The 15,689-nt window shown below is 38.5% G+C and overlaps 1 protein-coding gene across 1 annotated transcript in view; it reads right to left on the bottom strand.

The window, feature by feature from the left end:
• Nucleotides 1–838: 838 nt before the first annotated feature.
• The window catches only part of WNT11 (Wnt family member 11), a 95,547-nt gene continuing 80,696 nt past the window's right edge, over nt 839–15,689 (bottom strand). The window contains exon 6 of the mRNA XM_075592686.1: nt 839–1,818. Within this exon, the coding sequence (XP_075448801.1) occupies nt 1,644–1,818 (175 nt within the window). The 3' untranslated portion in view covers nt 839–1,643. The remainder of the gene's footprint in view (nt 1,819–15,689) is intronic.

Below are 15,689 nucleotides of genomic sequence, written 5' to 3'. Positions count from 1 at the left end.
TGCCCTCATACACACATTGGGAAGGGCTGTTTGCTGGACACCAGGGTGTAGGTACACAAGCACCCTAGGTATCATCAGCGAAAAAAAAAAAAACAGATTGTATTGGGATTTTTCCCATTGCTACTGTGCTTTGGTGCAGGGTTTTTTTTGCTCCAAAATTGCACCACATTTTACTTGATATGCACCTTAATATAATTTTTTTAAGTAGGATAATCACCAAAATAATTGACATAGGGTTTAATAAATCAGTTTTTAACATGATTTTTTTTTTAACCATCTTTGGTGATGTATGATGTAACACTGGATATATTTTCTAATGTAATTTAGTTGTTTAATGGGTGCATTTGATTGCTACATAATGCATTTTACGTCTAAAATATTTTTGGCCGTTTTCTGCATAAAGTCGCCATTGAAGTCCATGGGGGTGTTCATCTAAAAATGGGTGGAATGGTCACTTCAGGCAATGTATAATGAACCCCTAAATGTGTATTTCATTATTCAAAGGGAAATTCTTATAGCAAAATAGATCTTTTTTAAAGAATAATTTGCCTTTCTGCATTTTCCAAACGATGCCAACCTCGAAGTACGGAAACCAGTGAATTTTGGAGGTTCTGGACCCCATAAAATGGCATTTACATGGAAACATTACTGTCAGTGAGACCAGTTATGCTAAATAGTTTCCAAATTACTGAGACTCCATGCAAATCAGCGAGAGTGGACATCTGCATTTGCATATTTGAAAACCTTACATCATATCATTTTTACCCCTGGAAAAATAGGCGGCAGTCCAACAAATAGTAAAGAAAACCAATATAAAAAATATATTGTGGAGACCATCTTACATTTTAACTTTAGCATTTATTTCGTATAAACTTTATGCAGTTTAATTACATTTATAATTATATATATTTATATATATAAAAAAAAAGGTAGAATAAAGAAAAGCAAATGCTATATTTATTATAAATATCTCTGTATGTTCAGCATACAAAAAAAAATTTGTACATCCACTGACAGTGGGACTACACTGTTGTCATGGCCTTGAGCTGAGGTCCTTGGAACATGTCTAACTGGACCAAGCAATGTTCTGCACGGCATGGAATTCTGAGGAAAGTAAGCAGAGCTCCTGCATTGTGACTTTGAATGGGATTGATTACATGGTTCTTTTGTCACTGCACTTTTTCCACCTTCCCGTTTGAGTATCCGTCTGATGGTCTCTCTCCTCCAATCCAGCTTCTCCTGGATTGTGTGTAAAAGATTTGCCAATATGTCCTCGATAGAACCGTCCTGTAAGAAAAGCAGTGGATCACCCCAACGTCTTTGGGTCATGCTGAAAGGGATGAATCTTGGGTTGGGTATTTACATGTTGGATAGATTTCTTCAGACATCAAAAGTACTGCAGTTGATCTGCTCATCCTAAAATAAGATACTGGAATCTTTCATTTTCACAGAAGCAACATTTCAGTCAGTCAAACATGCCTAGAAGTTTGGTACAAAATTTGTTTCCTAAATTGTATTTTTTTTAACTTCATTTGGCACATATATTTTTTAATTCCCGTCTTTGCAAAGCATAGTCCAGAAGAATTTCCTTCCTATTATGAATAGTGCTTTGGTTTTGCTGAAGTTTGAGCTGTGGGCAGAGTTCATTTGCAAATATATCGCTCGACGGTCCTTTCGCATTTTTTGCAGGTCACATAGCAACACCAGTGGTATTTGCAGTGACATCTTTCAACCACTTTGTCCATGTATGGGTTGTATCCTCTGCCGCAGCACATTAAATCACAACTGTCACTGCCATTGGATGTTTTATTGCATTGTCTGAAACAGAACAAAGAGTATTAATCATTAAACTTCAACAGACGGCACAAAACAGACTTAAGAAATGTCTTTAGCGACCTGGCAACAGATGCATCAACTTTGTTTTAAATAAAATAACCACATCGGTTCTAATAAAATAGATTGAGGATAGCTTTGATGTAACTGATCTTCTGTTTAAATATCCTTGGCTGGCATTATACTGAGGGATGTACATATTACGGAAAGTGAAAAATGCAGCCATTCTGTGGCTGCATCAGATGCACCCGAGTAAAGAATTTATTGAGCACAGTAGGTTTTTTTCTTTAAAACATTGGGTGACATTGGTTTCACCTAAGACTTGGGTATAATACAAGAACCCCATAGAATGACATATTAAATTCCTTTGGCATACATGACATCCTCAATATGAAATGTAAAGACAGAGTATAGCAACAGGTAAGGAGGGTGAGGAAAGAATAAAGAGAGACACAGGGAGAGAGTCGTATGTAGTAGCACATAGAGCAGAGTTTCCCAACTCCAGTCCTCAGGGAACCCCAACAGGTCAGGTCTTAAGGATATCCCTGCTCCAGCACAGGTGGGTCAGTCAGCGGCTCAGTCATTTTGACTGAGCCACCAGTGCTGGAGCAGGGATATCCTTAAGACCTGACCTGTTGGGATTCCCTGAGGCCTGGAGTTGGGAAACACTGATATAGAGAAATGATACCAAAAGGGAAACAATGCAAAACTGCTACAGTGTTACAGTAATGCAAAGAGACGCAGGATGAACATGTCTATCACAGCACCATCTTCATGGAAAAACAGATACCAACAACATGTCCATACATATTCAAATAACCAATAGTGTGAAAAGTTTGCGAATTTGGTCACATTTGGTAGGTTATTTTGTTAAAGAATTCATGAGAAAACTCTGTCTCCAAACATATGCAACATTTTCCCCATTTTAAAGTAAAATAATGCGCAAACGACCATTGCCAACCTCCGCACAACTTTAATAACCTTTAGGCTGGGGATAAACAGCAAGTTCGTGGTCACAGGTGGGCTATCATGTGAAAACAGTCATTCAAATGAATACTCGTCTTCTCACTATCATCTGTATGACACTTTCAATCTATTCCTCAGCGTGAGCCATTATTTGGCAGATGGTCATATTTCAGGTTCACTAAATATAGGGATATGAGGGATTATTTATGAAAGTCTACCTGGCTGCAAAACTGGAGCAGAACCGGTGCAAAAGAATTGCATACATTTTATTAAAGGAAAAACTCCAATTTGAATGGGATTCCTTTTCTTGGATACATATGGTGCCGCATTGTGCACTGGTTTTAACCCCAGTTTTTTTGCAAACTTTAGTAAATAAACACCTCTGCTCATTGAGGGTTGCTCTTGATAAACATAAGATATAAGATTGTACAAGAGTCCTCCGATTTCGTCTTGATAGAGTTAGGATCTTCCCTATACTCAAATGTAACAAGTTATTATACTGCTCCTGTCGCAACATTTTAGATACGTTCATTTAAGTTCATACTTTGCCAGTTCCAAGAATTTTCAACGATAAAACTAGAAATGATTTGCATGGAGTATATGATCTCCTCACCAGGAACATCAGTTGTCATTCATTTTTTTCCACAGATAAAATAAAGATATCTCCCTTAATTATATAATATTATGATAGAGGAACTAAAGTCTTTCTAATAACCAGAATACAAAGCATGCAGAATTACCCAAAATTGGATTTAAACTACAAAACGTGCTTGAAGAGCTTTCATGACATGGAGGTAAAGATAAGTTGAAAAAGATCAGGCACTTGAAATGGATTCTCGAACATCGAGAAGCTTAAGGCTGCGTCCAGGCTGAGAGCTTGCTTGCGAGCGCGCGATCAAAACAATTAAAGTAAATCATTGGGTCCAAGGTGCGCGCGTGTGCACGTGAGCGTGCAGAGGCGTGATGCTTCCCGAAACAAATATTTTTGTATTTGTTGCGCTTGTCCTGGTCACGTGAGCGGTTCAGCCAAAGAGGGCGAACCACTCACGTGACGTCACAGGCACGCCCCCCTACGCGCGCAACTAGCTGGCCAGGAATTGCTCGATAAACATGAGCATCTGACGTCACGGCACTCGAGCACTAGCACGCTCTCTTCTACCCTGGACGAGGCCTTACTCAATCTCCTCTCCTCCCCAAATATATTACTTATTTCATTGTATCGAGACTCTTGGTCTCCAGAGCCACAGCTGAAAAAGCTAAAAGCCGCAACTCCGGAGACCGTGCCAGCTGCGAAAAGCGCTGTAAGTGGTGGGTCCATGCTTCCTCCTCGGACACACTGCAATGGTTCTCTGGGCAACTGTGGTCACATTCCCACAACGTACCCCGGTGCCAGAGACAATGCACCTAGCTACATTTGTACAGTCCTTTATTTGGTCGATAGTACAATACTCCATTCAATAGAACAAAACAAGAATTCCAACCATGTAATACTATATTAAAGTGCAGACTATATAAAGAGACGAGTAATGGTCATAAAACCATTTACAACTTGTTGCAGTCAGCAGGAATATTACAGTATGAATCACTGCATATTCAAAAGACTTTGAGCTTTCAGATCCGTTGTCAAGGACTTTCAGGTGTGACTCGAGATGGACAAAATCTTTGCACAACTTTGCATAACTGGCAAATGTTACACGTTCACCACTTGTGAAAAAGAATCGGCAAAATTCACACCAAACTGGAGAAAAAGTGAAATCTACACATTGAACTAGCGGATATGTGTAGTCTATGTGCAAACTGGTGGGAATTCGCCAGCACTGTAAACTTTGGCAAAAACAGTCACAAATAATATACAGAAATCTTAATAATGTCAAATTTTTTTGGCAACCAAACTGCATTCACAAATATCTAGGTATGAATGATATGAACAAAGAGTTTGTCTTATTTCAAAATAAATCCAAAGAGGCGTAAAACCAAAAAAAATCACAACTGATCAGTTGAATCAGCTTCCTTAGAAATTATGTAGGGGCACATTCCGTAGTGTTTTGGTTCTAAAAATGTTTTGCTGTTTTGGTTTTAGACATGGTTTTGGTTCTAAAATGTGTTTTTTAATGGTTATCAAATTATATAAATAAAACCAAAATCTCTCTCTCGTATAACGGAGCTCTGTGGGTAGCTGTTGTTAGTGGGAACACCTCCTTTGCACATCATTAGTGTCAATGCAAGGGCAATGTTTAAACACTAAAAAAGGCCAGAAGATATCCCGATTAAAAGTAACATCAGCAAACATGTGTTCATCGATTAAAATCAAAAGGCACAGATTTCTTTTTTTTTTGGCATGGGATAATTTAGTAAATAAAGAACACTGCGGCAGCAAAGTGATGGACGAATGTATCAAAGTTCAGCCGGCCAACTTTCGGACAAATTTTTCTACTTCTAATACCGCGTGCCATTACCCAGAATCCCTGGCTCCAGTAGAAGCACTGTATGCTAAGAGATAATAGGGAAACACTGGGTTGCAGACCTGTCTGCTGTGAAAGTGCCAACACATGAAATTTGTATTTGCTCTACTTCTTCACAATCCCGCGAAGAAACTTTTGTTACTCAAAAACCATGCCAAAGTATGTAATTCCACCCAAATCTCCAATTCGCTGTTTTTACACGGCAAGGTTATTTTTTGTGTTTTTTTTAGCCGGTAGCTGGATATCTTCAGGTATTTGAGTTTAGAGAATAGCATCTGAATAAGTAATTTGTTACCTGTGTTAATTACTCGTGTTCATGTTTGTAATTAAATTGATCTCACATCAGTAAAATTTGCGTTATTTTAGGAAACAGCACGTTCATTAATTACCTGGTTAAAAAAATGCATACAGATTTCTCTTTGTTGCATATTTTTACCCTCATTCAAGGCTAGTAAATCCTGCCCTTTGAGTTTTATTCACGCGAATGGTACTCAGGAGACTTCCCTGCCCCTGAGAACCTTCTTCACTGCATATTGAATTAGGGCTAAACGGCCTTATCCTTTTCCGTCCAAAGCGGCCATGCATGCAGTTTCCAGCCCCAAATCCCCATTTAAGTCAATGGGGATTTTGGGCTGAAAAAAGCACGACGGCTGCCTCGGGCAATATAGAATATGACCCTAAAACTCCTATATAAAATGCTTCCCAGTGCTGGAGAAAACATCTGCTCTTTTGAAATGAGTGGGACTCAAATTTTCTCCAGCATGGGGAAGACAGCTTGACAGCATGTTGAAAGTGGCCGTAGTATACTGTTCACTGTTTCTGCAGTTGCAGATGTATGACAGTTTAATTTAGATCCGTAAATTCAGGCTTACCGGGATGTGAACCGTGTGCAAGTATGATAGGCCCATTTCAATTTATTTTGTAAAACTCTGCCTGAAGAAGGAACCTTACTTGTCTTCAAAGCTTGCACTCTTTTGTGACCACTAGATTAAAGCCATTACAGTTTTCAATCGCCTTTATGTCTCTAATACCCAGCTGCAGCCCAGCCTTAAAATGAAAGTATGGGGTCACTTTAATAATTTCATTCTATATAGCCATTGAGTTTTTTTTACATATAACATAGTGATTCCTTAGAGACAGACATATTTCTAGTATATTGTTTATTTATTTTTCTCACTAATCAAACACTGGTTAAGCGCTTTTTTCTGTGTTTTTTAAAGCAGCCGTCCAATCTGCCATCCTTCCCCCCACCCCCTTTAATATGTGCAGCAATACAATCCACACAATGATAAGTAATAAGCCAAGTTGCCGATCGGCAAAGATTTGGCTCAGGGGTTCACTAACTTTGTGTCAGTGCAGCAGAAGAGGACCAAAGATGCAAAGTTCTGTGGGGAAGATCATGTGACCAGCCAGTCACTAGTCACAGATGGCGCACTTCTAGAGAGAGGGCAAGGGTCAAAAAGAGGTGTGCCAGAGCCGGTTTAAGAAGAGGAAGGGAATGTTACTATGTAAATGGTTGCTACAGTATAGAAACAAAACATGCTTGTTACATTATAATACAATAAAATGTAATTCAAAGTTGTTGTTGTTTTATTTTTAAATGCTACAAGTATTTTCTCATGGTACAGAACTGATTTATTTAAAAAAAAAAAAAAAAACACATGTAGGATATTTCTTGGTCTGCAGCTATAAAGTTATCAATCTACCTTAATGTACTTTTGCCCTCTCTATTCTACAACATGCTACCATGCTCAAATGTTTCAAAAATGGATATTACACTTATATATATTCTTTTTTTTAAAATTTGCTTTAATAAATGCAGACTTTTCATTAGCTTTTTCAAACAAAATGCCTATGCTGCCAATCGATTAGTTATTAGATATATATATATACACAGTCATGAGAAAAAGAAAGTACACCCTCTTTGAATTCTATGGTTTTACATATCAGGACATAATAACAATCATCTATCTGTTCCTTAGCAGGTCTAAAAATTAGGTAAATACAACCTCAGATGAACAACAACACATGACATATTATACCGTGTCATGATTTATTTAACAAAAATAAAGCCAAAATGGAGAAGCTACGTGTGAAAAACTAAGAACACCCTTACTGCTTCCATAGGAATTAAGACGCTAAGTAGCAGACAGGTGCTGTTAATCAAATGCCCTTGATTAATTGATAATCAGCAAGTGTGACCACCTCTATAAAAGCCGAAGTTTTAGCAGTTTGCTGGTCTGGAGCATTCAGGTGTGTGTTAACACAATGCCGAGGAGGAAAGACATCAGCAATGATCTTATAGAAGTAATTGTTGCAGCCCATCAATCTGGGAAGGGTTGTAAGGCCATTTCCAAACAATTTAAAGTTCATCATTCTACAGTGAGAAAGATTATTCAAAAGTGGAAAACATTCAAGACAATTGCTAATCTTCCCAGGAGTGGACGTCCCAGCAAAATCACCCCAAGGTCAGACCGTGCAATGCTCAGAGAAATTGCAAAAAATCCAAGAGTTACATCTCAGACTCTACACGCCTCAGTTAGCATGTTAAATGTTAAAGTTCATGACAGTACAATTCGAAAAAGACTGTTTGGAAGGGTTGCCAGGAGAAAGCCTCTTCTCTCTAAAAAGAACATGGCAGCATGGCTTAGGTTTGCAAAGTTGCATCTGAACAAACCACAAGACTTCTGGAACAATGTCCTTTGGACAGACGAGACCAAAGTGGAGATGTTTGGCCATAACGCACAGCGCCACTTTTGGCGAAAATCAAACACAGCATATCAGCACAAACACCTCATACCAACTGTCAAGCACGGTGGTGGAGGGGTGATGATTTGGGCTTGTTTTGCAACCACAGGACCTGGGAACCTTGCAGTCATTGAGTCGACCATGAACTCCTCTGTATACCAAAGTATTCTAGAGTCAAATGTGAGGCCATCTATCCGACAGCTAAAGCCTGGCCGAAATTGGATCATGCAACAGGACAATGATTCCAAGCACACCAGCAAATCTACATATCTACAACAGAATGGCTGAAAAAGAAAAGAATCAAGGTGTTGCAATGGCCCAGTCAAAGTCCAGAGCTCAACCCGATTGAAATGCTGTGGCTGGACCTTAAGAGAGCTGTGCATAAATAAATGCCCACAAACCTCAATGAACTGAAGCAACGTTGTAAAGAAGAGTGGGCCAAAATTCCTCCACAACGATGTGAGAAACTGATAAAGTCACACAGAAAACGATTACTTCAAGTTATTGCTGCTAAAGGTGGTTCTACAAGCTATTGAATCATACGGTATACTTCGTTTTTCACACATGGCTTCTCCATTTTGGCTTTATTTTTGTTAAATAAATCATGACACAATGTAATATGTAATGTGTTTTTGTTCATCTGAGGTTGTATTAACCTAATTTTTAGACCTGCTAAGGAACAGATGATTGTTATTATGTCCTGATATGTAAAACCATAGAATTCAAAGAGGGTGTACTTTCTTTTTCACACAACTGTATACAGTATATATTTATTTCTAAGTGCCGCTTGGATCGCTTCTTTAAGGATGATGGAATCCTTCTATATTATCCCCAAAAAATAAACGGTTGTTTCCAAAATGTTCCTGCTATGTGCGAGTGTCCCTTCAAGGGGTAGTTATGGGACTATGTGGCATCTATTGAGATACGAAATGCTACGGTAAGTTGCAAGACATTTCTTGGAAAATGTACAATAACAGCCATAATTCAGAGGCCCCCCCAGAAATAATATTTTTCCAGAATTAAAAACCTGCTGGAGGTTGACAGTGAATTATGTGTCAGCTAAAAACAGAAAAACAATTTTTACTGCAAAAATGTTTCCGAGCCACAGTGGGACTCGAGCTTCCTGAAGATGTGCTCATTTCTGCTCAAGAACCGTACCACCATTTCACAGAAATGTGTTTGCCACAAACTAACCCAATAGAACAGCACACGCCATGGCACAGAGATAAGAAACTATTTACATTAATAAAACAAATAACCTAGGTTCATACTTTAATCGTTAATCCAGATATGGATACAGTGAAATTGCCTGATTACCAGTCAGCAAAATAGCCAACTTTGCAAACAATGTGTGACTCATCACAGGTGGTACAGGCAAACATACAAATCCTGATTTTATTAATCTCATTCATTCAAGAAAGCTAACCTCTTCACTGCCACACTGCATTGCAGCTTCCCATGGCAGTGAACAGGTTTAAAACGTAAAAGCAAGAAGTATGACAAGCGCTGTACTTTATGGTAGTGTTAATCATATTGTGCCATATCGCTAAGTGTCTCCCGCATAATATGTTGGGGTCGTAAAAAAATACAAAAATAAAAGGCTTGTCAAATCAAAGCAAACCAAGATGAAATGCAGAGCTAAATATAGCAGATTTACAGTTCACTTACATTAATGGTCTGGATTGATATAATGGCTCCAGCTTCTCAGACACCATACAGCTCTTAAACTGGAGATATCAAGGTGTGGACATTAAAATCCTTTTCTGAGAGTGAGCATTCATCCTGAAATCTTTAGACTGCATGATATTGAGAAACTGGAACATGTTTGAGACAATAAACTGCAAAAGAATCAACAGTTTCTCTTAGTTGGTAATTCCTAGAATGACTAATCGTGCTCTACTTTCTTAACACGAGTTATATATGTAGTCAATGCTGTATACATAGCTACTAAATGTTAATACAGCTAAATCCCGTTATAACGCGATCCGTTACAACGCGAATCCGCTTATAAAGCAATGCAAGCGTGGCTCCCAATTTTCGGATGTATGAATACTTTACAACACGGTTATTGGTATCTTAAATACTTTATTGTACAATGCATGCAATTGTACATTATTTCTAACGCTATCCGCTTATAGCGCGATGTGATTTTTGGACCCCAAGCACAGCGGTATAAGGGGGTTGAGCTGTACTTTGGGCCTGATTCAAAATGTTCTGAAGCAGTAGATGGAATTGCTATAGGCTAAAATGCGATCAGACACTTCAGAACATTTTGAACGAGGATTATCTGATGGACAATGCCGATTTTGCTAAATTTATTTTTCCCACAGTGCGAATTATGCAAGTGGAACATGATTGTAAGCGTTGGTGAAAACTTTAGCAAATATGTGAAAATCTTCAATATGGTGTCAACATTTTCACGAACCGAATTTGCACATCCCTAATGGGGACCCCAAAAATTAGCAGTTGGAGGATGAACACGGTGAGCCCGCAACCAAATATATGTAAAATGCTCTCTGTTATAGTTCACTGTTTCAGTGTGGACTGGTACCTTGATCCATCTCCATAATGTTGGGACTAAAATGTGGGATTTATCCTATATTATACGTAATCTGTACAGATTTTTATTTGAGTGATCACTGCTTAGACGATTAGATTCTTCAGCATAATAACCCAAATATTTCACATGCTTGAGTACGTCATTTTTTTTTTTCAGATTGAACTACATTGATCCATCCATGAAAAACATTTGTGACAGAACAAAAAGTCAACAAGGGTAAAAACAAAATTAGACTAAAGTCTCACAGCTGGAAATTTGGGACAAAATTGGTGCAATTTGTCAATAGAAAAACGTTGTGATTTTTTTGCACTGCATTTGTCCCAGTTGTGCAACCAGGATATTTTAGTAAATATTCCTCAGAGTCGAATATTATGAAACAATTTGTCAAAAAGAATATACGGGCACAGGTACTAGACTGATAATTCTCAGAGGATTTCCACTGTTTCAATTGACTAAGGTAATATTCACCAGATCCCAAATAGAAGCCAGTGAAATGATACCAAGTGCTCTATAAATATTTGCAAATAAAAAATTACACAAAATGTGTAATTCTAGCATCACCTGCATAATATTTGTGACATCTTTATAAATTACTCTAAATTTAAAGTAATTTCATAACTTGTATTATTATTATTTTAAATGATCACATTAATATATTTTCTTTTAAACTGAACATGAACTTCATTCGTACTATAGACAAAAGTATGTTGGGTCATCTGACCAGCAGCCTCTCAGTGGGTTAGGAATAGTTTATAGTGAAAAGATATAAATTGAAAATTCTTCATGGTATGGTCACTGAATTCATTGGCCCTTATCCTTATGCTGTGATTTCACCATCTACTTGTCAGGGAGTCTTGATGCCCCATTTATTGAAATGGGGGTTTAAGCTTCCCTGACAATAAAAGGACAACCTAGCAAGTTGAATAGCAAAGCCACTTTTGTTACGTAGCTGGCATCCTCCGTCCAGTTAGTACTATTAATGCCTTTTATTAATGCCTTTTATTAATGCTATTATTAGCCTTTTATTATGATGAAGGTATTGGCACTTAATTTATTGCATGAGGTACAGTATAAACTTTATAAGGATACTATGGATGTTTGAGGGTCAGCCCTCTGATGAAGTGACGTTTCTTACAGTAACCCGCGTCTAACAATTGCTATGTGGATAATGCACACTGAAATGCTTCATTAATTGTTAAAATAAAGTAAGCAACAGATGTAGCCTAGTGATAAAACAACAAATGAAGGAGAGCTGGACTAATGTTCTGGGACTTGTGGCTGAGGGGGTCCGACTGGCTTACTCTTGAAGTGGGATCTGTCTCCTGGTCTTCCGGCTGGGTCCCTTTCTATCACAGGCTCACTCTCACGCACTTAGCCGAAAGCCTCCTCCTCCAGCTCAATAACCCAGCCCCAAACCCCCCCCAACCCCCCACCACAGCACTTCCCCTGCTCAACAACCAAGGGCCAAGGTCATGACATCAATCCTGGGCCACATGAAATTTTACGGCGGTCCTATGTATCTGATCACATATTTTCCAGAAGATTCAATGATAAGATTGCACAGCATATTGCTATATAACATATCTCACCCAAATTAACAATCAAACTGGCTGTCTTTATTATAGAGACAGAGGCAAAAGCTTTTCTGAGAGGGATCTTTCAGATCCAGGTAGAATGGACTTGGGTCTGCATTCAAGCCTGCCACCAGCTTGCATGGGGCCCACAGCACTAATGTAACCCATGGCCCCAAGTGACTGAGCAGAGGGGGAGCGGGTGTGCTGACAGCTTCTTCAGCTGGGGATGGGTGGGGGTGCTGACATCTTATTCTTACTCCCAGCAGAGGAAGGAAACCAGGCACTCAGTTGATCCCGGAAAACGCAACCAACTTCCGCAGTATCCAACTTCTGGGTTCGATCGGGCGGACTCCCCCTGATGGTGGCGCTACCCATCATTGGGATCGCCATGCTCTTTTATACTTCCCACTAGTTTTATATTTTAACACTTATTCTGTAAAACAAATCAGGCCCTTTTCAAATCCAAATATACAGTACATTCGTGGATGGTAAACTCATCTTTACTAAAGCTGAAAGGTAAAACCACTTACTCAATGTTACAATGTATCCGTAATATCTCTTTCACTTTGAGACCTTCACACATTCTTTGAAACAAGACACGTTTTATTTTATTTACCTGAGTTTTTTTCTTTTTCCTGCGGGGAAAACTGTAATGTCATAATCTGGTATTATTTTTCCTTTATCGAAAGGGATAATGTTTTTTCCAGGAAGTGTACTACCTCATTAAAGGTAAGTTATAGAGTGTTTTATTACAAGGATACCCAAATACTAGAATATAAACCATCTTTCGCTGCGGTCAGATTTGCTTTACTTATTGACAGTCATAAATCCAGTGAGCTGTTTCATGTTTCAGTTCCTTAGGGTATTTCCTCAAGATCAGTTTCCAGTTATGAAAAAAAAAAACAGGGCAGAGTTAAATATATTCATAAACTTTGGCTTAGCATGACTAGAACACTGTTATGATGAGCCAAGTTTTAAATCAAAGAATTAAAAGGGCGAAAATAAAATACAAAACACTCCACTTTTGTTGAGTGTGTGTGTGTATATATATATATATATATATATATATATACTGTTTATATAATCACCCTTTATTTTACATCATTTGCCGATTACTCATAGCTTACTCGTAAGAACTTTAGAAGGAAGAGTCCTTAAAAAATATCTACGAGCTGAATATCCGAGTATTATGGACCACCACCTGATTTCACTCACAAATGGTTTTAAGGATGTAGTCATACTTGAGACCAAGGCGTATTAATAATGGGGACATATTTCTTGGGTAAAATCAGGATTATTGATGCCCTTTACATTAACTAAAAACACTACACGCATTCTGATTTCTCTCTAGATTTCTCATTATTTTTTTAAAGTTACCGGCTGAAATGCTTTAGCACTCTTATTTCTTGTCCTTTGTTTATCTTGCTGCATATTGTGTATCCTACTGTACTTGTTTCGCCTTATCTAACAGGCAGAGGTATCAATTAATCCGATTACATTTGTACTGACATACAGAAAATAACATGATCAGTGACCCCTCCGCCTCACTGTCCCTGCTGTTAGTGAAATATTTAAAATCACTCAAAGATTATGTAAATACAGATTACTAACTTTGCTATAAATCACCTTGTGACAAACTGAATGAGCCATACTATATTGTGCCTTCAAACTTAGCACTGGATACTATCTCTTAACATTGCTTCCATGCATAATATATCACCAGACTTATCTCTGTGATCCAACTCATGCTGTTATTTGCAGCAGTTCTGTAGCTGTGAGCCTGATAAATAGCTACCAGTGACCAGTGGTCAGAGAGTGATGGTAAAAGGGGTAGAGTGTGGAATACCGCTCATTTTTATTCATATACCCACAGTATGACTTTTTTTTTTTTTCATTGACAAATTTACAATGTATTTTACAAAGCCTCTCCAATTACCATTTTACCAAATAAATATGGCTATGACACAAATCAAGAAAAGGTCATTCAGAAACTGATGTTTTTCTGGAAGAGTTAACCTTCTACAACCATAAGGGTAGACCTTGGTTCGTCAGCGTTTCAGCTGTTTAACACCCTAATGTTGTTGAGCACAGTGAGTTGCTATGTGTTCTCATCCCCACGCTAATTAGCTGTTAAAGGTTTAATGGCCAAGCTTAGTGACACTACAGGATTCTGGGCTAAAAATGACATGTGAAAGGAATGTATTTCCTTCAGAATAGTAGGATCTCATTTAACCCTTTCCGTTCCGCAGAGTCGTGTCACCTCTTCCGCGGCCACGGACCACCCCCCCCCCCCCGGTGCTTCCTCATCACGTGACCACTCTTCGGAGCAATCTCGCGAAGGGGGTTTCGGTTACGGCAATCAGTCTGGCTGTGATGGGGAGGGGGAAACCAGCCCTTCCCCCTTCAGTATAGTACGTGTTTGTGTGCCCGATCGCATAGAGCCCCTATAAGAAACTAACAAAGGATGTATGTCATAAGGTCCCCTGTATGTCATTAGGGCACTGAAAGGGTTGAGCCAATAAGCTCTATTTACCAACATCTCCTCATGCAACTGGGGCAAAACTAGTGCAAAAAAACCCAACACTATCAAGGAAAATGAATCCCATTAAAAGCAATGGGCATTTTTTGTGATACATCTTCTATAATTCTTTGCATGGTTTGTGCTCCAGTTTTGAGCCTGGGAGACTTAAGTATGTACTGTATGCATGTACAGTATATATATATATATATTTATATAGCGCCATTAATGTACATAGCGCTTAACAGCATTAATACACGTGACAATCCTATAAATAACAAATAATACAAATAACACATCATGGGAAATAGTCATAAATATTTTCCAATTTTCCCAGCACACAATCTAAAGGAGAATCAGACAAATGTCAATTTGAAAAGAAAGAAATGTATTGAAAATAGATGTAATACAGAGTTGCCCCTAATAAAGGCATGGAGAGTACATCTCATCAAGTAGAACTATATAATATCAAAAAAATGGAGGAGAGGAGGAGTGGAGGAAAAACAATGGGGGGGGGGGGAGGGTGAAAAAACACCTCCATCCAAAACAGGCAATGCTGTTAAAATATGCTCACTACATAAACTTGTTATACAAGATCTAGACAATGAAAATCTGCAACATGTATCTGGTGACTCAAAAGTACCTAAATGTAGCACCTGTTTATACAATGTCAGGTAAGTAAATAATCCTGTATACTGCTGAATATAGCTGTACTATAAGGTGACCCTCTATAGTTCAAAGCATTTCTAAAGAGTATTAGAGTCAATCCAAATGCCAGTTACAGTTGTACTGCAAAATGATTCTCTGTGGAGCAAATCGTGAGTATGTACTGTAACACCAATGCTGGACATCAGCCAATGTAGTGGCATGTAACTCGGTTAGACTAAATGCCTCAGTATTTTATCAAGTTCTTATGGTGTATCTATAGTCTGCCCTTCTGAAAAGATGCCTCTCCTTCCTGTATATAGGGTGGCAATGCAGGATACCAATGCAGCTCAGGCTAATATCCTCGCTAACACACAGACGTT

This window comes from Ascaphus truei, chromosome 3 (genome assembly GCF_040206685.1).
Source record: "Ascaphus truei isolate aAscTru1 chromosome 3, aAscTru1.hap1, whole genome shotgun sequence".
NCBI lineage: Eukaryota > Metazoa > Chordata > Amphibia > Anura > Ascaphidae > Ascaphus > Ascaphus truei.
The sequence above is the reverse complement of the archived record's forward strand: the minus strand, read 5'-3'. Positions and strand labels throughout refer to the sequence as shown.